Raw genomic sequence first — 19,440 nt, 5'->3', positions numbered from 1 at the left:
AAATATTTTTTTTATATATCTACCTATTAAAAATATTTTATTTATTTTAATTTAAAATTGTTAATTTTTTAACACGGATAAAAATAAGAATAAAAAATTATAAAATAATAAAAATAAGAATTTTATTAGAATATACATGTAAATATTAATTTTGAAAAAATATTTATATAAAATTTGATATTTAGAAATGCATTCATGTAAATAAATAAAATAAAATAAAAGATGAATTGAAGCTGTGAATTTATAAAGCAAGGAGCCGTCATGTACCACTGAGGTGGTAGCACAGTTGGATCGGAACTTTGTTTCCAACGGAGTGACTCAGATTCGAAACACGTAGACGTCGATTAAATGCGGAGGCCAGATACTGCCTGCCTGGTTTGTCCATTGGAAGCGCTACTAATCCCTGGGTATTGAGGTGGTGCTGAGGTGATGTACTCACACGCGGATTCATCCGTGTTGGTGGAGAGAGTATGAGAAACTTTCTACCTGCATTGAACATTCTCTGGTGGAAGGAGAGCCCAGTGGGGGCTGCTACGCGGATGGGGTTAAATTTCCCTCCCCCCTCCTTTTTCATAGCCAAAAAAAAAAAAAAAAAAAAAAAGAAAGAGGAGCAGCCATGTAAAGTCGGCAACCTTTAACGGAAATTTAACTTTGGAGGCGGTCGGGCCCACTAGGGAACCGGTCGGTCCGGATATGGCGGGGTTGAACCGGGTTATACTCGATCCGGTTTATCTGCATCCCTCCTCCCAAATCCAGACCGGTGCGGCTGGCCGAAAAGAGGCGAGAAGAAAATATCGGACGGAGACGACAGGAGGGAAGAACGGGAAAGAAGTACTGGTTTTGAGGTCGATATGATTTCTCGAAATTTTTAGAATTAAAATATAATTCTTGATTCGATGTTATCTTTTCTTTTGATTCCTGGGGGATATCTTTCGCTTTCTTGATTTAGATTTCTCCAATTACGATGCGATCCGAAACTAGGCTTTTCGTTCTTTTTTTGGTTAAAAAGTTATATTGTATTGCTAGAAACGGTTTGATTGATCCATATTTTTGCATTTTTTTTTACTGAACAGTGATTAGCTTAGGATTTCTGAATTTTATTTTTATAGATTTTAAGCATTGGGTCTTGGAGATTCTTTGATCCTGTTTAGATGTACTCAAATTGGTCTCTTGGATGTGGACATTCTAGGTTATTTGTTTTGTGCTGCATGCTGTGTTAAAGCTGTTCGATGATGGATGCGAAGGATCCTCCCGAGGAACCAACAACAGCTTCCAAAGATGAACCTGTTCAGTTTGATCCAAGCCGAAGTAAATATTCCATCCCTGCATTTATTCTTGTTATGTCAAGTGTATAAAGGTCTGTCAGTTCTGCTTATGTTTTATTCTTAGTTCGTTCTTTTGCTTCAACCAGTCATGCTTTGAATATATGATGATTTCAGAAATTAGATATCTCTGACGAACGAACTTCTTTTTCATATATGTGCTGCATGAACTGATCATTTGAGAACTTTGCTGACTTGTAGCCAAATTTGATTTCTTGAATATTGTGTGAATCTTAACTAAGGTTGATGACCAAGTAGAGAGCAGAGATTGTAGAGTGTTGGGACAACTGACTCGCATGGGCATTCTAGATAGGTGTAGATTTGATTGTATGATCAACTGGAGAAGAATTAGCTATACCTGCTTATAAGCAATTGGGTTCATAATGTCAGTTATTTACAGATGAATAGGGGATACATCAATTTGGCTCCAAACATTCAAAAGAAAAAGGATAAATAGAACACATTTTTATGCTAACACTATTGATGTTAGCTTGAATACTTTGTTTTAAGTCGAGTCTTGTTTACCTTTTTACCAGCATAAGCTAATTTATCAACCCTGGTTTTTCAAATGAGGACTTGTTTTGATGGTTGTGATATATCCAAAGTAAAGGCTTCAGGATTGATAAGGTTGTGATCTTGGCCATTAGGCTTTTATTAGTCTAATTGGATTTCTGTGTTCAAAGCTTCTGAGAGACGTAAGTAGTGTATTTTGGAATAGCTTCATCTGTGCTCTGATTTTCCAGGAAGATTGTTGAATTTTGAAATGTTGATGGGTACCTTACCGATAGTTTGCTGCCATGCATTTATGAATCTATATGCTGATATGAGGAAAAAGGAGCTTGTATGATTTGGCTTAGTCATTATGAATTGAAAAAGACTTTATTCTTTTTAAGTATAAATAGTCATAGTTGATGCCTTCTGCTGTGAAAAAATGTTCCAACCAATCCTCCAAGACAGTCTTACTATCTTGCAATATCCAGTCAAAGTTCTCCCTTGATCATAACTTTTTTTGAAGACTCTCTAGCTTAAGCTTGCTTTTTTATTTTGAAGTGATTGGCATCATCAAAAGGAAGGCTTTGATAAAAGAACTTGCTTCTTCTTACCATAATGAGTGTCTTGCCTATTGCCAGGAGCTTCTGCAACTTCAAAGAAAGTGGGAAGAGGTTGGTATCAATTTTACGTTTAGCTTTTAAAACTTAAATTGTAACTGTGCTACCTATCTTGCTTAATATTAACATTCTCAAATATGTAATAATAACGTTAATTGTTCCTTTAGAGGTGCTGCATTCATCATATGCTATGAATTACCTTTTATCATCTTATATGGAATCTGCTAAAGTGTTATAGTGTATATTTGAACTTGTATGGAACTAGTATATAGGTTGTGTATGTCTCATCTATGCATTGCTATAGTGGATCAGGTTCCTCTGTATACTAGTTTCTGTTTGCAAAATGATTGGTGGTAATTGTAGAACAATACAATAAGCAAGAATATTAACTTGTTAAAATACAATGCCCTTATATATCAAATAAACCGCCTTAGTGCTTATAAATGTTTGATATTTTACCTAGAAAAAAGTTAGTTAGGTTTCAGGTTCAAAACTGACCTTTAGTAGGATATATCATGATTTTTCTGCATGGCTTTGGTTTTTGTTGCGCCTTAGTGAGCATCGGTTAGCTCACTGACAAATTTTATCTTTTTTCTTTTCCTTGCTTGTTGGTCAGTGGTCCCCTAGAGCTTCTTAGCGAGTATTGTTGAGGTACAAGGGGCACTAATGCCCTCTTCTTTTTGTATTGGTGATGGAAACTTTTGGTGGTTTACATGTTAGGGGCTTGCAGAAAGCTCTGGTTGCAAAGAATTTTGGTCAGCAGTGTCCAGTGTGCAGATGATACACTTCTTTTAATAACAGATAACCTTTGGGTTTTTTTTGTGCTTCCTGTGGGTGTTTGGTTTGAGGGTTAATATCTGGAAGAGAATTTCATCTGGATTCATGTAAATCAGCTGCGATGGCAGAAGCTGAATTGTTTTTAATTGCGAGGCAAATAGGTTGCTCATTAGTCAGATATATAGCTGTCCCCTGACCAAGAGTGCTTGATCAGGTCCCATTTGCGAAGAGGTTTATCAAAAGCCGGTAAGTTGGACTAGCAGCCTGATCTTTGTAACCTTGGTAGTGGTATCTTCATTTTTGTAAGAGACCCACTCCGTGTGATGGTCAAGCTAATCTAGTTTCATAATTATTTCTGACAAAGGTATGCTAGTGTTTCTAATAACAATGAAGCAAGATCCGCCTTACCGACCGTACCAACGTACCAGTGGGCACCGGTACCAGTACGGTACCGGTATCGTACTGAACTGAACTGGGTCGTATATACAAGGCATGACATTTTCTGGTTATATAAGAATGGTGTGATTAAAGGGTTGATGCGTATATCCAAGATCTTGTTGGATAAAAACTGGCTAGCAAAGATATGGCACATAGTAAATTTTCTTTGTTGACTTTGAGTCTTTAAAGGCTGACTGGAATGTTGCTGGGAATTCATAATCTTGACCTTTGGCTCCTGGGGCTTGAGTGACCACTTGCCATCTCTCCTGATTGATTGGTTGTGTTGTTGGAACAAAGTGTACGAAGTAACATGGAACCTCACTGTTATTCTAGAAAAGATGATGAGATAATGCCTCATGCATTATTTTGTCGTGAATTAGGATTCATTTCATCTTTTGAGTTCTTCTAATGACTGGCAGGCAGTGTTTTCCTCTTCCCTGTTTTGCTAAGTGACCTCTTTATCTAAAGCAGCACATTTTCCTTCTTTTTTTAATGAAAAAATGATCTTTTTTCCTATCGCCATAAATTTCCATATACTCTTGTCATCCGTTCTGAGTATTAAAATCATGTTTTTATTTATATAAAAAAGATTCCTGTTTGCTTTTTGAGATGTTGGATATATAATGCAGATTTCTAGTTGTCTGTACTTCACCTCTGGAAGGCCAGTAACTGATTTACATTTGACACATAATTTCCAGTCTATTGCTGGTATTTATCTATATTTAGCACAAGAAGTTCCTGTATATGGCTTTTAGAATATTAAAGTATTTTAGATCTACTGTCAAATTACCTACCATTGACACTGCATTTTGAATTCCTTGTCCTCTCTTAGCACTTCTAATCAGTCCTCTTTTTTTCTTTCTTCCTTCGCCAGCAACAGTATATTGAAAGAAAAACTTCCGAGGATGCTAGAAAGCAGGTGGTGATGAAGCCCTCTAAACGTCCGAAGAAGGGTGTCTCTAGGAATCTCTGACTTAAAAGTTTTCTATCTGTACTATATTTTCTTCACTGTGTGATTGTGTAGTCTCTTACTTTGTAGATAGATTTCTGGCTCGTTATATTACATAAATGCTGATTGTAAGGACTCATGTTTTGCATTAGCATGCACATAACTTATCTGTTATCATAAAATTCTGGGCCTCACGTAATAGACTTTATGCTAACCAGACTGGTTCCCATGCATAGTTCTCCTTGTCCTGGCAAGATCATTGCAAACATTTTATGCAAATCCCTGACTACAGTAATCTGCGAAATCCTGTGTGACATTTAAAAGAACGCAAGAAATTGCCCCTGCGAATATCCTAGGAATCTAAATGCATTTCTGGAAGGTCACATTGTCGAGCAAGTTGGCGTGCTCTCTCCTCCTTCATGAAGATGTTAAACTGTGCATGTTAGTCCAAAACATGACATTGTTAAGCAAATCAATCGACTCTCTCGATGCAGTTTTTCCACCTTGGTCGGTGCCATACATTGTAAAGCAAATCAATCTACTACCTTGATGCGCTTTCTCACCTTGGTGGATGCCCTTGCAAAGATCAGAGCAGCCCCGTGCAAGTGCGTGGATGGTATAATGTCTTTGTTTTTTTTTCTTTTCCTCTTTTTTTTTTTTTTGGCTTAAGGAAAGAAAAGAGGGGATGAGGAGAACTTCACCCGCGTAGCAACCTCCACTGGGCTCCTCTCTGTTGAAGAATGTTCGATACAGGTAGACAAATTTTATCATACCCTCTCCGATTCGTGAGAAACCTACGTGTGAGTACGTTACACTAATACCATCTAAGCATTCGGCAGGCCAGATAGCGACTCCACTAGGGCAAACCAGGCGGAGGGCATCTAGTTTTCACATTTAATCGATGCCCGTGCATTTCGAACCTGGGCTACTCTGGTGGAATCAAAGCCTCATTCCCAACGTGCTACCACCTCGGTGTCAAATCTAAGCTATCCGCCATCCATTCTGTTTAAAGATAGCGTAGTCATTGGTAAGTAACAATTCTTAAACTAAGTATACTTGCACCGTGTGTACTTTGTCTCATCTTTTTTTTATGAATTTTATTCACTGTGCGTTTGCAATAGTGTTTGATCTCGCAACGTGTGTACTACGTCAATCACCTCATCTTTTTTATGTGGATTTTATTTATCAAGCGTTTCCTATGGTGTTTGACCTTTAAAAAATATACGAGATGAGTAATACGGTGCCCAATTATATTGGTGTATGCGGTGTAAAGTATAATTTGCCCTCAAGTTGAGACACCGTAGGCGGATTTGAATGGCAGCGGGTCAGGTCGAGTCAGCATCCGACCTGGTTAGTGCTGACCGGCGGCATCTTGCTCGGGTCGGGTCCGCCAACTCGGTGTTCCGGTTAGACCGGGTTAATTTCGCTCCACTTGTCCGCATCTCAACTCCCCAACCAGCATCAAAACGTCACCGACGGGAAGAAGGTAGAAATGGATAGACAACAAACCACGATGGAACGGGAGAGCACGAGACAAGGGTTAGTGTTCTGAGATCCCTTTTTTAGTCTAATTTCTTGCGAATTTTTAGCATTGCGAATCGATTCTTGAGCCGATCTTCCGTTTTCTCTCGATTCCTGGTATGTGCCGTTCTTTTGCTCTTTGATTCACATCTCCATTGTTCCCACTTTCGACGCCAAGATCCGAAATTAGGGTTATCGTTTACGTGGGAGAAGAGAAGCGTGTTTTTCCACGAAGGGGTTTTATCGATTCGTATTGTTGTATTTTTTTATTGAATTATTATTAATTTGGGACGGAGCGTTTCTTTGAATTTTTCTTCCTTCGTTCGAATCTTGGAGACTCTTCGATTCTATTTATTTTACTGAAAATAATCTCTTTGACGGGACTTGTTCTAGCTTCAGATGGGCAGGTTCTTGTGATTAGGTAATCTACAAGTTTAAATTTTTAAACTAGAGAGTATTTTTCTAAATGGCTATGGAATCGATGGCATTCATTAATAGAAACCTAACAGGGTCTCAAGGTATATATATTATATTTCAATCTTGTTTCCCTTTGGTATTTTATTTCTTCCGCATTTTGTGTATCCATTGCAATGGCTTACCGTGAGATTAGCACCACAATGATAGGAGAGACAAGCTGAATGTGCAGCAAAACACGTATAGGTTTAAAATTTTGTACATCTAAAACTGAGTATAGTAGTTGCAGCAATTGACTGCAAAATGGTGGAAAATGAATAGAGTTGGTAGTGGCTTGTGTGATGCAGATTTGAGAAAATTCTGGTAATGATAGGGTCTTAGATTTGTGTTAAAACATCAGGAAAACGGGGATGCATGAAAAACAGATGGAATTTCTGAGAAATGGTTAGAGAAATTTAACATCCATGGACAAAGGGGTTATATAAATTTTTGGTTAAGTTATATCATGTTTCTACCTTGTATATATTTGTAGATGGATCTTTCTGTTAATCTAGAAGCAATTACAAGGTATCGACCTGCGGTAGAAGATTAAACTGTTAGGTCTACAAAAGCACTCTTTTGTGCTTTTCTATGTGGTGTTGATCTGTATTTTAAGCTATCGAGATATACTTTTTCTCTCTTTTTTGTTCTTAATCTTGGCTATTCAATGTGGTTGTTGGAAATTTTTTGAGTTCGTACAGCGACCACTAAAATGTTAACTTTAACCCTAAATTTTTACTTAATCAAAAAAGTGTTAGTTTTTCACTATCAAGAGCTTGACTTGGAGGAACCTCTATTCCTGGTGATTTGACTAAGATGGCATTGATGTTTTGTTAATAATCTGGACGAAGTTTAGCATGGATCAAAACTTTTGAATTTCATACCATGAAATGTTCGATAATTTTATACATTATTTTTTGGCATAACATTATTATTTCTTTGATTGATAGGATACTTTTAGTGAATCAAATATTTTATGCATTGAGTACCATTTGCAGGTTTAAAAATTTAATCTGATCAGGCATCCACGAATCTGTGGAACCTTGCCCACTCTAAGCCTGAACTTTGCTGCTGTAATTGGTCGATGACTACAGCTTCTATGGAAAGTGTATCTGAGAAATGTGTGCAAATCGAGGTGTCAGTTGCACCACTAATATGTGGTCTTCCAGATGACATTGCTCTTCTTTGCTTAGCAAGGGTTCCCCGACGGTATCACCATGTCCTTAGATGTGTCTCAAAGAGATGGAGAGATTTGTTATGCAGTGAAGAGTGGCTTTCCTGCCGCCGAAAAAATAATCTGGAGGAAACTTGGATTTATGTTGTTGCCAGAGACAAGTCAAATGGAAACTGCTGTTTTGTATTGGATCTGGATCCTGCAAGGCGATGTTGGAAAATCCTCCAAGTCATCCGATCTCCATGTTTAGCTAAGCATGGTTTTTGCGTTGAAGCTTTGGGAAAGAAATTATATGTGTTGGGTGGCTGTACCTGGCAAATAGATGCCATGGATGAAGTGCATTGTTACGATGCTTCCAAAAATAAGTGGGAGATAGCAGCTTCAATGCCGACGGCTAGGTACTATTTTTACTACTTTTTCAAAAAAAAATATTTATTTGTTTCTGTTACTTCTTTCGATCAGTTTGCTTAAAAATTGTTCACTATAATGTTTGCCTTTCCTTTTAGATCCAGGAGGCCTGTTGTTTCAATGCATGTTAATTTCAGAACCTAAATCTTCCCCTAATGTCCTGCATTCTGATTTCATTCTCATTTTGGACATTATCCATGGGATTCCACTATGGTGTGCCTGCTTACATCCATGGAAGCTGTCATTTAGCTGAGGAATTGTCACTTCTATGTCTTTCAGGTGCTATTTTGTGTCAGCATCTTTGAACAACAAACTTTATGTTACCAGTGGACATGGGTCGAACTCAGATTCTCCAAATTCATGGAATATCTACGACTCTAGTTCAAGCTGCTGGAGCTCACTCAAGAATCCAATGCTGACTCCTGACATTGTGAAGTTCATTGCCTTAGATGGAAAGTTGTATACAATCCACAGGACCTGGAATGGTCTGCTATTTGCTGGTGTGTATGATCCATCATGCAGTAGGTGGCAGGGTATGAAAAATGAAATTGCCCTATGCTCATGCGGGCCCACAGTAGTTGTAGATGGCACCCTCTACATGTTGGATGAGACTAAAGGGACAAAGCTTATGATGTGGCAGAAGGAGAGCGAGGATTGGGTGGCCCTTGGTAGGTTGTCACATGAGCTCACAAGGCCACCCTGTAAGCTTCTTGGCATTGGAAGGAGTATTTGTGTGATCGGGCAAGGATTGAGTACGGTGGTCATCGATGTGGATAAGGCAGCAAAGGTTGGAGGGATGTTGGTATGCTCTTCTTTTGTTCCTAATTTTGATTGTGCAAATCACTCCGTCATTAGCTGCAAGACCATCACCATCTGAAATGTTTGATTCTGGATACATTTACTGCAGTCTATTTCATTTGTCATAGTATCTGTGAACATATCTTCCACAAGGATTTGAATGGACCGAATGACGAATCTATGCATCAATCCTCTGTAAGAAATTGCATGGATATTGGATCTAATCAGATGCATCATTTCAGACATATAAAAGTAAATTTGCTTGACAGCATCACTTGCATTTCCCGTCCCACCTATCTCCTTTCTGTGTATTAAAATTTCGAGTTTATGTGCATTGATAGTTCTTATTTCTGATATCAAAATTGCACAACACCACCCACGGCTCATCAAATGTTTATACCTTCCCTGGTCTGCAAAGCCAACCTGGTCTATGTCAATGCAGGGAGAAGGAAACTCCAATGTCTTGGTAACACATTGGGAACGCAAATGGGGAATAAATATGCCATAAATTATTTTAATCTTTCTTCGGTTACTATTTTTGAAAAAAAAATTGGATAAATATTTGTAGTCTAGGAAAAGATAAAAAGTAGATATAAATAATAGCTTTATACCAGGTAGAATTTACTGATAGTCAAGGTTCTGAAAATCTAACATCAAGCCCGTGCCAATACCAAACCAAGGATTGAACCGATGAATGGAACTGTTGGGTCCACATGGTACACATAGGTAGTGCCCAAAAACCCTTTGATAGCCTCCAAATTAATGTTTGATTGCCTAAAATGCTATATTTTTGCATGGAAGAAAAGATGTGGCTATCGAGTTGACCATCATTCCTATGGTTTCATGTACGTGTTGAACATAGAAACATGCATATTTATCATATAAATAATATAATATATACTCTAAATTATATATAATATACAGGAATTCATATAGGAGCATACCAACAACTACAACTAACAGGTCCATTAGGCACTGAAGAAGACTAAAAATAAAACCATTCAATAGAGAAAACAATAAATAAAGATATATCTGTAATCGCATTCAATAATAAAATCATATTTTTTAAAACTTCATAAAGTCCCCTATCTTATCGCCAACACAAGTGCCTGCCAAGCTTGTAGACATTCTGGTTGATCACTAGCTCCATGCTTTATATTTGTTGCAGATAAACCTGGTATTGCTCCAATGTCAATATTACTCATAATAATGACCATAGTAGTCCCTCATGTAGAGATTTTACCAGATCGGATGTGATCATCATAAGAGCAGTACTTTGGTTCTTGTTAAGGTATGAGGAAAATAAATAAATGTGAAGCTGTGCCACTATACCAAGTATCTTGGCTATATCCTCCATGTCTCCTAAATTATGCTTGAAAGTCCCCATACCAATCAATGGGATATATGTTCTGAGCGTATGCGCTGCCTCTCCGAGTATTATGAGCACTTGATATGGATCCAAGAGATGAAAGGGAAGAGGATGTCGATTGGGAGCGCCGATCATCTCCCCTTGACCACCGGATTGAGCGAATTTCCTCCATAATCACCTACTTCAAAGAGATACCCCTTTTTAATACTACTTTAGTTTCTCTTTAATCTTTCTTTAGTTTCTTTTTAACATTTAAGCCCAAATAATAATGTATAGTTTCAGTGTGGACCATGTCATGGGAGAATTATGTTATTGAAGTCTAACTCTCCAAACTTCTATAGCTATTTTCATTTTTAATTTAGCCTTTTTTAGTTCAGTTTATATTCCCAATAGATGAAACAAGATAAACACATCCATTATGAATTGGAATGTATTAGATAATTTAATATATATATATATATATATATATATATATATATATATATATATATATATATATATATATATATATATATATATATATATATATATATATATATATATATATATATATATATATATTCATTGTTCCACCTGCTAATACATGGCCCAAGACCTTAGCAAGATGCTTTGACTCACGGAGGGTTCGGCAATCGGATGCAAGAGGAAGGAGACCAATTTAGAGTGGGAACTAGGGCTGCAAATGGGTTGGGTCGACCCGTGACCCGACCCGACCCAACCCGCTTAAGACCCGACCCGACCCGCATTTTAGGACCCGCGGGGCCGGGTCGGGTCCTAAATTTGGACCCGTTCTATTTTTCGGATCGGGTCGGGTCTGTCCAATTTCGACCCGCACCCCGACCCGACCCGACCCAATTTTTTGGATCATTTTTTTAAGACATGCAGCCCATTGGGCCGCAGGCCCGCAGTGCTACAACAGGTCACAGGTGTGCTCTGGCCTCTGTGCTTTGCCCGCAGCCCGCAACGGTCCAACGGATGATATATAAATCATCCGCTGGACCGCTTCACCTGTTGGAACTTGGACGGTCCGTTCCTCCCTTTTTCTCTCCCGTGCGGCGCAGCGGCTGTGCCCTAGCCCTAGATCTCCCGAGTCCCGTGCGACGGAGGATCATCTGGAGGAGACGAGGACGTCGAGGAGTAGACCGCTTCCGTGCTCGGTGCCCTAGATCTCCCGTGCGGCTGTGCCCTAGATCTTGAGCTGCGGCGGAGGATCATTTGGAGAAGAGTAGCCCGCTTCCGTGCTCGGTGCCCTAGATCTTTCGACTTCCGACTCCCCATTCCGCGGATCTCCCTCTTCCCATTCTTCGGCGTCCCAAGGTATGTCCCTCCTCCAGTCCTCCGTATTTTTTTTAGCATAGGCCGGGAGATGGTTCCGGCGAAGGGGGCTTACATTGTAACAGGGCAACGACGCCGGACTTGAGGGAGAGGGAGAGGGAGAGGTGGGGGTCGTCGGGGTCCTCGGGGATAGTCGGAAGATTTGGAGGAGGGGCGTGCCACACTTGGGGAGCATCATTTCGGCCTACTTGTTTTATTTTCTACCAATCTGTGAGATCTAACCTAGTTTGCACAATTTTTTTGAGATTTAATCACAGAACGCTTGAATCATGGACTGATGTAATAATCCAATGTGTGCAATATGAGCCTGCCATTGATGGGTCACAAGGTCTTGATCAAAACACTATAGACTTCAAAATTGGATAATGGATGTCATTCAACATACAAAGATAAGTGGTTGTGATAAAAATGGTCATGTTGATGTTGGTGAAGTCTTTATTTTCACGCTTCCAGCCTTTCAGGAGGAATTGTTGAGCTTGCAAAAGGCTTCACCTGATGGTGAATTGGTGAATCGGTGATGGAGTATTGGAGTTGACAAAATATTGAATTAAAAATGCAAATCTGACCCGGACCCGACCCGGACCCGATCCGGACCCGACCCGGACCCGACCAGATCCGGACCCGACCCGACCCGAATGACCCATTGGGGTAGGTATGGACCCGACCCGACCCGATCCGTTTTTCAACCGGGTCAGGTCTGGGTCCAAAATTAGGACCCGAACATGCAACCGGGTCGGATCGGGGTCACCTAGGACCCGACCCAACCCGACCCATTTGCAGCCCTAGTGGGAACCCCAAGATCATGTCATGTTTGATTAGAATGGTAGAGTGAAACCACCAACCAGCTTTTAGATTTCTACTAGCATGACAATACCTGTCGAATATATACGTAACTTGATACTGAGGATTAGAATTTTCAAGAGGGTACTTAACCTCCAATTAGAGGAGGGGGGTCCGAACTCATTTGAACAGGTGAATGCTAATCGTAGGCTGAAGCTTAATCAAAGTACTCGATGCCCCCGTCGAAAGGAATCATATATTGATTTTTGTTAGTTCTCTCTTCAAGCTTTCAAGTAATCATATATTGATTTTAGTTCGCTTGCATTTTTTAAGCATACGATGTCCAATGAGTATGATTGGAATTGGTAGAATGCCATATGAAACAACATTATCTTCTGACACTGGTATTAAACCAGTAGAATGGTCAGACTGGAAAACTGGCTCAAAGCCACTCAACCAACTTGCTTTCATGGCTATCAGGAGTGCTGTGGAATAAAAAGAGGACCCTGTGGAAAACTGTCAAGCAATCAGCAGCCCGCTCAACCAAATTCCAGTAACCACTCTCCACAAGTCCACAGGATGCTCCATTAAACTGGATGCGTTAATTGGACAAATCATAACTACAGGAGGGGCCACACATTTCCATGGCTGCTTCACGTCTCTAAGCTATCATTGAAACCTAATTGCTGTGTCCAGGGAACGAAAAAAAGAAAGGGAAAGATTAAAAAAAAAAAAAGCACACGCTGCCGCCGTACTTCAGCTGTTTCGAGTCCTCAATGTTCTGATAAAAAACAATAAACATGAGACAAGGACCAGCTTGTCCCTGAATGCTAGGCTTTAATCAGGCATCTTACAGGGAATTTCTAATGAACCACAGCACAGCTATGTCATGCTAACTAAATATCCTGAGTACATAAAACCTAAAATAAACATCAGGTCCTATTCCATGTTGATAATGCTCGAACAACATTCAGCAGATAAGAGAGAAATTTGTCCAAGCCTGGAAGCACTTCGCATCACCAGTCCAAGACCGGAACAAGCACATGATGCTCTTCACTGAAATGGATCATTTTACTATAAATAATGAATATTTAATCTGTGGATTGAAGCTTTAGGTGGTAATTTTCTTGATGTTTTCCAACTTCTTCTGCTGCCTGCATTAATACCAACCAAAAACAAGCAGCAATGACCTATCATGGCATACCTCTTTCAGCCCTGGAAATATCATATGGTGAGAAAATCCCGCATTCGCAAAGATTAGTTCCTATGCGCAGCATATGATGAAAAGGGTCTGAGCCTCGAGTGGTCGTAGGGCCAGCTCCAGCCAAAAAAAGAGCCACATCCGATGAAAAGACTATAGAAAGCGATAAAGTGGGCATTGTGGATGATGAAGGAACCGACCGAAAAATCCGTATGACAGAATGACTTCTAGGTTCTCTCCACAAACTCCAACATCTTCCACTGAGTTGTTGATCATTCTCACCATTAGCTAACTGCTATTACCATTTGCAAAGCATTCTGGGATGTGGTTATCACTCTTTATCACAAAAAAGGCAGCGCCGACCGCTAAGCAATGGTTCACCTCTAGCAAAAGGTCGGCGAGGTGGCTTCCCTATCAAAGGATGTCTGCCTGGAAGACTAATTACCAACTAATTAAGATACTATCACAGTCAAGGACGTCGATAGAATGTGCCTACAAAATGCTTTTTTCAACCACAGCAAGTTCTGATAAAATGAAGGTTCATTACTAGGCATTGATTCATCATTCTTGCATGCAGAAATGGCAATGAAGATTGATGACCTTCATAAATAGCTCTTGAGCATGAATGTTACATCTGTTTAAATAAAATTATATGGAAGAAGAGGTCAGCAGTATGAGAACGGCGATGCAGTTCAAACCTCCATTGAATGAGCCTTGTCATTTGAAATTGGTCTGGCTCCTTCCCACAGCTCCCTTAGTTCATTTCTTAACCATGACAGGAAAATAACAGGCCCCAAAGTTGATGGAACCTGCAGTGATACAAACAACAAGAATGCAGCTGTTTGTTTACTAGAGTTTGGCACATACGATGCACATGAGAGATACTACACATGGCTGTGATCTTCCAATCTGATGAAAAATTTTAATAATTTACGCAATTTTATAAATATACTCCTAACAAAGACCTTCGATGAATGCTTTTTTAGTATTACTTATAATCCCAGAGTACAAATCTTGCCATGGTTTGATTCAATGATTCAAAAGGGGTTTTTTGATATGCAGAATAATAACAAGAATAAAAGGGGAAAAAAAATGATTTATGGCGTGACTTCAAATAGATTGATGAAGAATAATGTAAGAGAGGGGAGTAAGAATGATGTTTCATAAAAGGCAAATGTTTGCTATTCCTATACAGATAATACTTGTGACAACAAAACTAACATTAACACAGATGAAAACAACTGATACCTCAGGTGAATAGAACTCACCAGATAAAGAAGAGCAGGTTGAGGAGACTGACTCAAGATCCCAGCAGCCAAGGCAGTGATCAGCCCAACTGCATAACCAGAAAGTGCATACCATATGTATTTATGCCGTTTTGAGGAAGATGTGCCTGATGAAATATCCATTTCTCTATGCTTCTGATGGTCAAAACAGAGGACCAAAGCAAGAAGCATTCCAGGAATGGCCTGCAGAATCAACATCCCCTTTGTTATCGTAATTCAATTGGCAACTTAATGAAACAGGCAGAGCTATTGCAGCTGTAGATAAATAGACATGTCATAGAACCAGCATCGAGATTAGGAAAGATCAAATAAACAAGCTTAAAATAAATTCAAAGTGTTCTACATTATTATTTGTAGACAGCACACAATGATTTGAGTTCAACATTAATAGAATAAAACTATTACTCAATGAAAGATATGGTGACAAAATATAGAAGTAAAAACAACAATGAAACATCACGCCAATAATGTCTTCACATACAGTTAAAAGAGGCATTGCTTTATAGACTACATCCAGCCAAAAAAGTTAAGACATAAGTACAACAATTTCAGCCTCCCATTATGGTGGGCAACACTGAGTGCAGATTTTATCCATACGAATTAGCTAGTTTTAGTTCATAAAAGATGAGAGAATTGCGAACAAGCTGCTATTAGTTGCATTGACCAGATAATCCTGAGAATTTGCTACATCTGTAAAGGAAAAGTTTGCTTAGGCGAAATGAGTCGACTTCCGCATTATTTTGATCTCTGTAAATATAGACACAATATTTACAGATAATAATAACTTCCCATATTGGCAAAAGAAGTAACTTTTCTTTCCACTTGTGCATTTGCTCATTTCTCCTGTTTCTTGTTATTGCATTCCACATGATGCATTAACAGGCAGAAGCAAGGGAATATGTCCACCTTTTGATTTATAAAAAGAGGGTGGGGGGCACCACCAGAGTTGGAGAGAAAAGGGTGTTACAGTTGGGCTATAACTCGGACAAACCTGCAAGATCTAAATCAGAAATGATAAGATTGAGAACATTCAAGGATCGGAAGAGCTAAAAGTAGATTGGTTTTATCCAAAACATATCTGAACTAGGACAGCTACAGTATGCACACAAAATTCCAGGTCTGGATCCAAAAAGGCATATGCAATTTTTCTCGGGTCTGAATATTTTATTATATCTAAGGTAAATAAGAGAATAAGAAAACCCCATGAACTTCTCATGAGCAACTAAGCCCTTAGCCCTTTCTCCTGAAGTCTTGGTCCCTTCTCCACTCTACCCTAGCCATACAATCCCCTCTCAAACCTCCATTCCCACCACATGCCATATCGCACCCTGATCATGGCCCCGAGTAGCTACCAGCCAAGCCAAAGCTACAACAATGCCCCACTAAATAAGTATGGGAGAGGATACTAATGCACCAGAAGGACAATGTCTTCATGGCAAGTGATGCCACCTAAGACATCATCATGGGTGTCTACCAATGCCGTCACCATCCATACACATGGGCCTTGATGACCACATACCATAGTATTAACTCAAGGGTCTTCATTTCCACCTCCTTGAAAGCCAAACATGACCATAACTAGAAAGAGAGAAAGGAATAGGTTAGATATCCTTATTGAAGCAAGCACTCCAATAAGATATCCTTCCTACTTCAGTTCCATCTCTCTGTTGGCCTCATCCAAGTACTCGAATTGGCAGGGGTCAAAAATTTTTATTGTTGCGTGGTCTATGCCATCATGATTACAATGTTGCATGTGGGACTCAAACAATTTTGCTGCCTATGTAAGTTCTATGGCATAAGGAAAGAGATTGCATGAATAGTCATCACACTGTTAGTTGTCTTTTGCAACAGATGGAGATCACATATTTATCAAACTTGTAGAAATTTACAATAATATTATCACAAGACCTAACCTTGCTACAGTTTTAGAGGAGTCTCAATGGAGGCCAAGAATTGTCAGGTCTCATTGATGAAGACTGTAAGCCCATCAGACTTGGATTGAGTACGTTTGAAATTTGGGTGCATGAAAAACATATACAAATGCATGAAGACTGCAAAACAACAATATATAGCAGTCAAATCAGACTGGAATACTATTGCAGTCAACATGTTGTGTAGTGCAAAGGACAGAAACATACAAGCCACAAATGTTTTTGTGGTGCACACTGAGATAATACTGCAGGTGGACTTAGCTCAAATTGTGGATACATCAACTAACAAATTCCACTTTCAAGTTGACCAAGAAACGAATCCCATAATATCATAAGAACAATGGTAAATGCAGGTTAAGAGAATTTCATACCATGTCTCCAAGGCCCAGCATTATGTACTCGCCAGCAGTGCTCCCAGGAATCAGCCCACCCATCAAATTTCTCGGAAAGACAAGCTTAACAGGCAGCTCTAGCTTCTTTGCTATCAATTGCAACCCCGGAAGGCTCAAGCTATTGGCCACAGTGTGGATTGGGTTAGAAGCCTTCTGTGTTGCAACCGAGACCATAACATTCGCTCCAAAAAGCCTCTCCGAGAAGAAGACCCAGAAAATATCATACACAAATAAGCAGACAAGAAGCAATGCGCAGATCTTAATGTTTGGCAGCCGTACATGGCTAACAAATGTCATACATATGGCAATGCCCAATAAATTGTTCAGAACCCAATGCCCGGAAACGAGCCAAGCCACCACAGTTCCTATACATAACAGCAATAGAATTCCTTGGCTGCGTGTACAAGACTTGGAGCAGCATCTGGAGACATATGGGTCCATTAAATTGAACTGGGAAATGATGTAGGCAGCATAAGGGGAGAGACAAAAGAAGAGCGCAGAGGCTGAGGCAATGGCTGTAAAGGCAGTGACAAGGTGGGACACCGACGAGAAAAGATAGAACATTAACAGAAGGCTGCAAGAGCTCGCTAGAGGGATCATGAGTGCTTGGGACCGGTCTAATGTGATGGATGCCTCTGAGAAGTCTAGATTCCTCTCCATCTCCTTGCCATGATCCAGAGCTCGGGAAGCCGATGCAAAGGTCACAAAAATTGCTGTCAGCATGAGAGCGAGGGATGCAGGATCCAGCAAGTATGTAAGCCTCCATAGCGACTCCATAGTAGCACAAGCACACCAAAAACACCCTTTTTTTTAGCTCTCCCCTTCAGCACTCTAGTTATGTCGATATAATTTCCTCGTAGCGTTGTCTATTAGTTTGCGTTCCACTGGAGATGAAACCCTAGCTGACAATATTTCTGTTACTGAAAGCTCCAAAATTTATCTGCAGCCACAGTAGGGCAGAAATTTAAGACATAATTGAGCATAAAAACTTCGAGATCTCAACAAAGAAGCTTGCTTTTAGGGTTCATGATTAATAAAACTTAAAGTATTGAATAAACTAATTGAATTCAAGAGAAAAACAATAAATTGAGAACCATGGAAGTCCATTTTCTACTGAAAGTAACAGGGAAGAAGAGGGAATTTTAAACAGATATCTACCTGTAGCCCTGCGAATCGAGAAAACGATCACTTCCAACAACATTAAGAGAAGAATATTTTTTGACTGGAACAGCTAGCAATCGAGGGAGGAAAAGGATTTTTTGGATTAGGTTTCGCGAAGGAGAGGGGAGGGAAGGGGGGTTTACGAGGCCCGGCGGAGGGGTTTTGATAAGGCGGTATGTGGACCTACGAGCAATGGCTTTTCCGGATTTCTTCCCCGGTAAAGGGTCTCAGAGGGCCGCGAGCGAAGTCCGACGGCGACCATCCGCTGATTGGAAATTGACCTCGGTTTATGGCCCAATGTGCTGACTTCTCCGACATTATCGCTCCCGCTCAGTTTTTCACGCCCTTGATGGACGGCGCGATCGTATATCTCGGGAATTTTTGGGACCCATCTGTAAATTTATTGGATTGCCGCGATTGTCCAAGAACGTTGACTCGTTTTTTAATAAAAACTGAAAAAGGATACTTCTCACCCATAACAGGTGCGATCGAACCGACGAGGAGTAAGGGGCTGGGGTTCGACAAAACCAACCAAAAAAAAAAGAAAGAAAAAAAAAAGAGTACACTACTTGAGTTTAACTCGAACATCAACTAAGCCATATTTGTACTCGAATTTGAACTAAAATTCGAACCTCACTTAGAATTAAAAAATAATATTATTAAATATATACATATATATATTTTATCAGGCATGTGAGTCTTTGAGCCGAGTATTTTGCTACTTAAGATTAATTTCAAAGGCTATTTTAGCTACTTAAGGTCGACAGTAACTTGATACTTTTAAGTTTGGACTAGAGTTAGAGCTTGAGTAGCTTATGAGATAAGCTACTCATTTGCATCTCTACTCCTGACCCATACCCATCCCGACCCTTCATTGATCAGAGTCTAGCACTCGGCTAGAATAGGTTACTGCTGGAGGAATCGGAGATCCTACTCAGTACTCCTTTTAATCAAACAATTAGTTTCTAAATAAATAATTAATTTTTAATTAGAAACGGTAATTTACTCCACCTCATTGTGTATCCGATCTGACTTG

General features: G+C 39.7%; 3 protein-coding genes across 6 annotated transcripts; 2 read left to right on the top strand and 1 right to left on the bottom strand.

The window, feature by feature from the left end:
• The first annotated feature begins 767 nt into the window (after nt 1-767).
• Nucleotides 768-4,809, top strand: LOC103698568. Of its 2 annotated transcripts, XR_001879046.3 has the most exons (4): nt 768-845; nt 1,190-1,308; nt 2,373-2,485; nt 4,521-4,794. XR_001879046.3 is itself a non-coding variant. In XM_026801691.1 (3 exons), exons 1-3 carry the CDS (start codon nt 1,230-1,232, stop codon nt 4,617-4,619), a joined length of 291 nt encoding a protein of 96 aa, XP_026657492.1. In that variant the 5' UTR covers nt 1,190-1,229; the 3' UTR covers nt 4,620-4,809. The 2 variants fall into 2 exon arrangements, 1 of the variants encoding a protein (XP_026657492.1); XM_026801691.1 differs by lacking the exon at nt 768-845 and having other exon boundaries at nt 4,521-4,809.
• Nucleotides 4,810-6,032: 1,223 nt separating this feature from the next.
• Nucleotides 6,033-9,229, top strand: LOC103699234 (F-box/kelch-repeat protein SKIP4). Of its 2 annotated transcripts, none has more exons than XM_039115372.1 (3): nt 6,033-6,134; nt 7,568-8,141; nt 8,431-9,229. In XM_039115372.1, the coding sequence occupies exons 2-3, from the start codon at nt 7,654-7,656 to the stop codon at nt 9,026-9,028; spliced, it is 1,086 nt and encodes a 361-aa protein (XP_038971300.1). In that variant the 5' UTR covers nt 6,033-6,134; nt 7,568-7,653; the 3' UTR covers nt 9,029-9,229. The 2 variants fall into 2 exon arrangements, with proteins under 2 accessions (XP_038971300.1, XP_038971301.1); XM_039115373.1 differs by having other exon boundaries at nt 6,125-6,233.
• A 4,883-nt stretch (nt 9,230-14,112) lies between these two features.
• On the bottom strand, nt 14,113-18,719 carry LOC103698580 (signal peptide peptidase-like 1). Of its 2 annotated transcripts, none has more exons than XM_008780616.3 (4): nt 18,402-18,718; nt 17,223-18,183; nt 14,903-15,103; nt 14,113-14,443 (listed from the first exon to the last, which is right to left on the bottom strand). In XM_008780616.3, the coding sequence occupies exons 2-4, from the start codon at nt 18,018-18,020 to the stop codon at nt 14,327-14,329; spliced, it is 1,116 nt and encodes a 371-aa protein (XP_008778838.1). In that variant the 5' UTR covers nt 18,021-18,183; nt 18,402-18,718; the 3' UTR covers nt 14,113-14,326. The 2 variants fall into 2 exon arrangements, with proteins under 2 accessions (XP_008778838.1, XP_008778845.1); XM_008780623.4 differs by lacking the exon at nt 14,113-14,443 and adding an exon at nt 16,834-16,971 and having other exon boundaries at nt 14,987-15,103; nt 18,402-18,719.
• Nucleotides 18,720-19,440: the final 721 nt, after the last annotated feature.

This window comes from Phoenix dactylifera, chromosome 18, assembly GCF_009389715.1.
Source record: "Phoenix dactylifera cultivar Barhee BC4 chromosome 18, palm_55x_up_171113_PBpolish2nd_filt_p, whole genome shotgun sequence".
NCBI lineage: Eukaryota > Viridiplantae > Streptophyta > Magnoliopsida > Arecales > Arecaceae > Phoenix > Phoenix dactylifera.
This window is presented reverse-complemented; position numbering and strand designations above follow the sequence as displayed.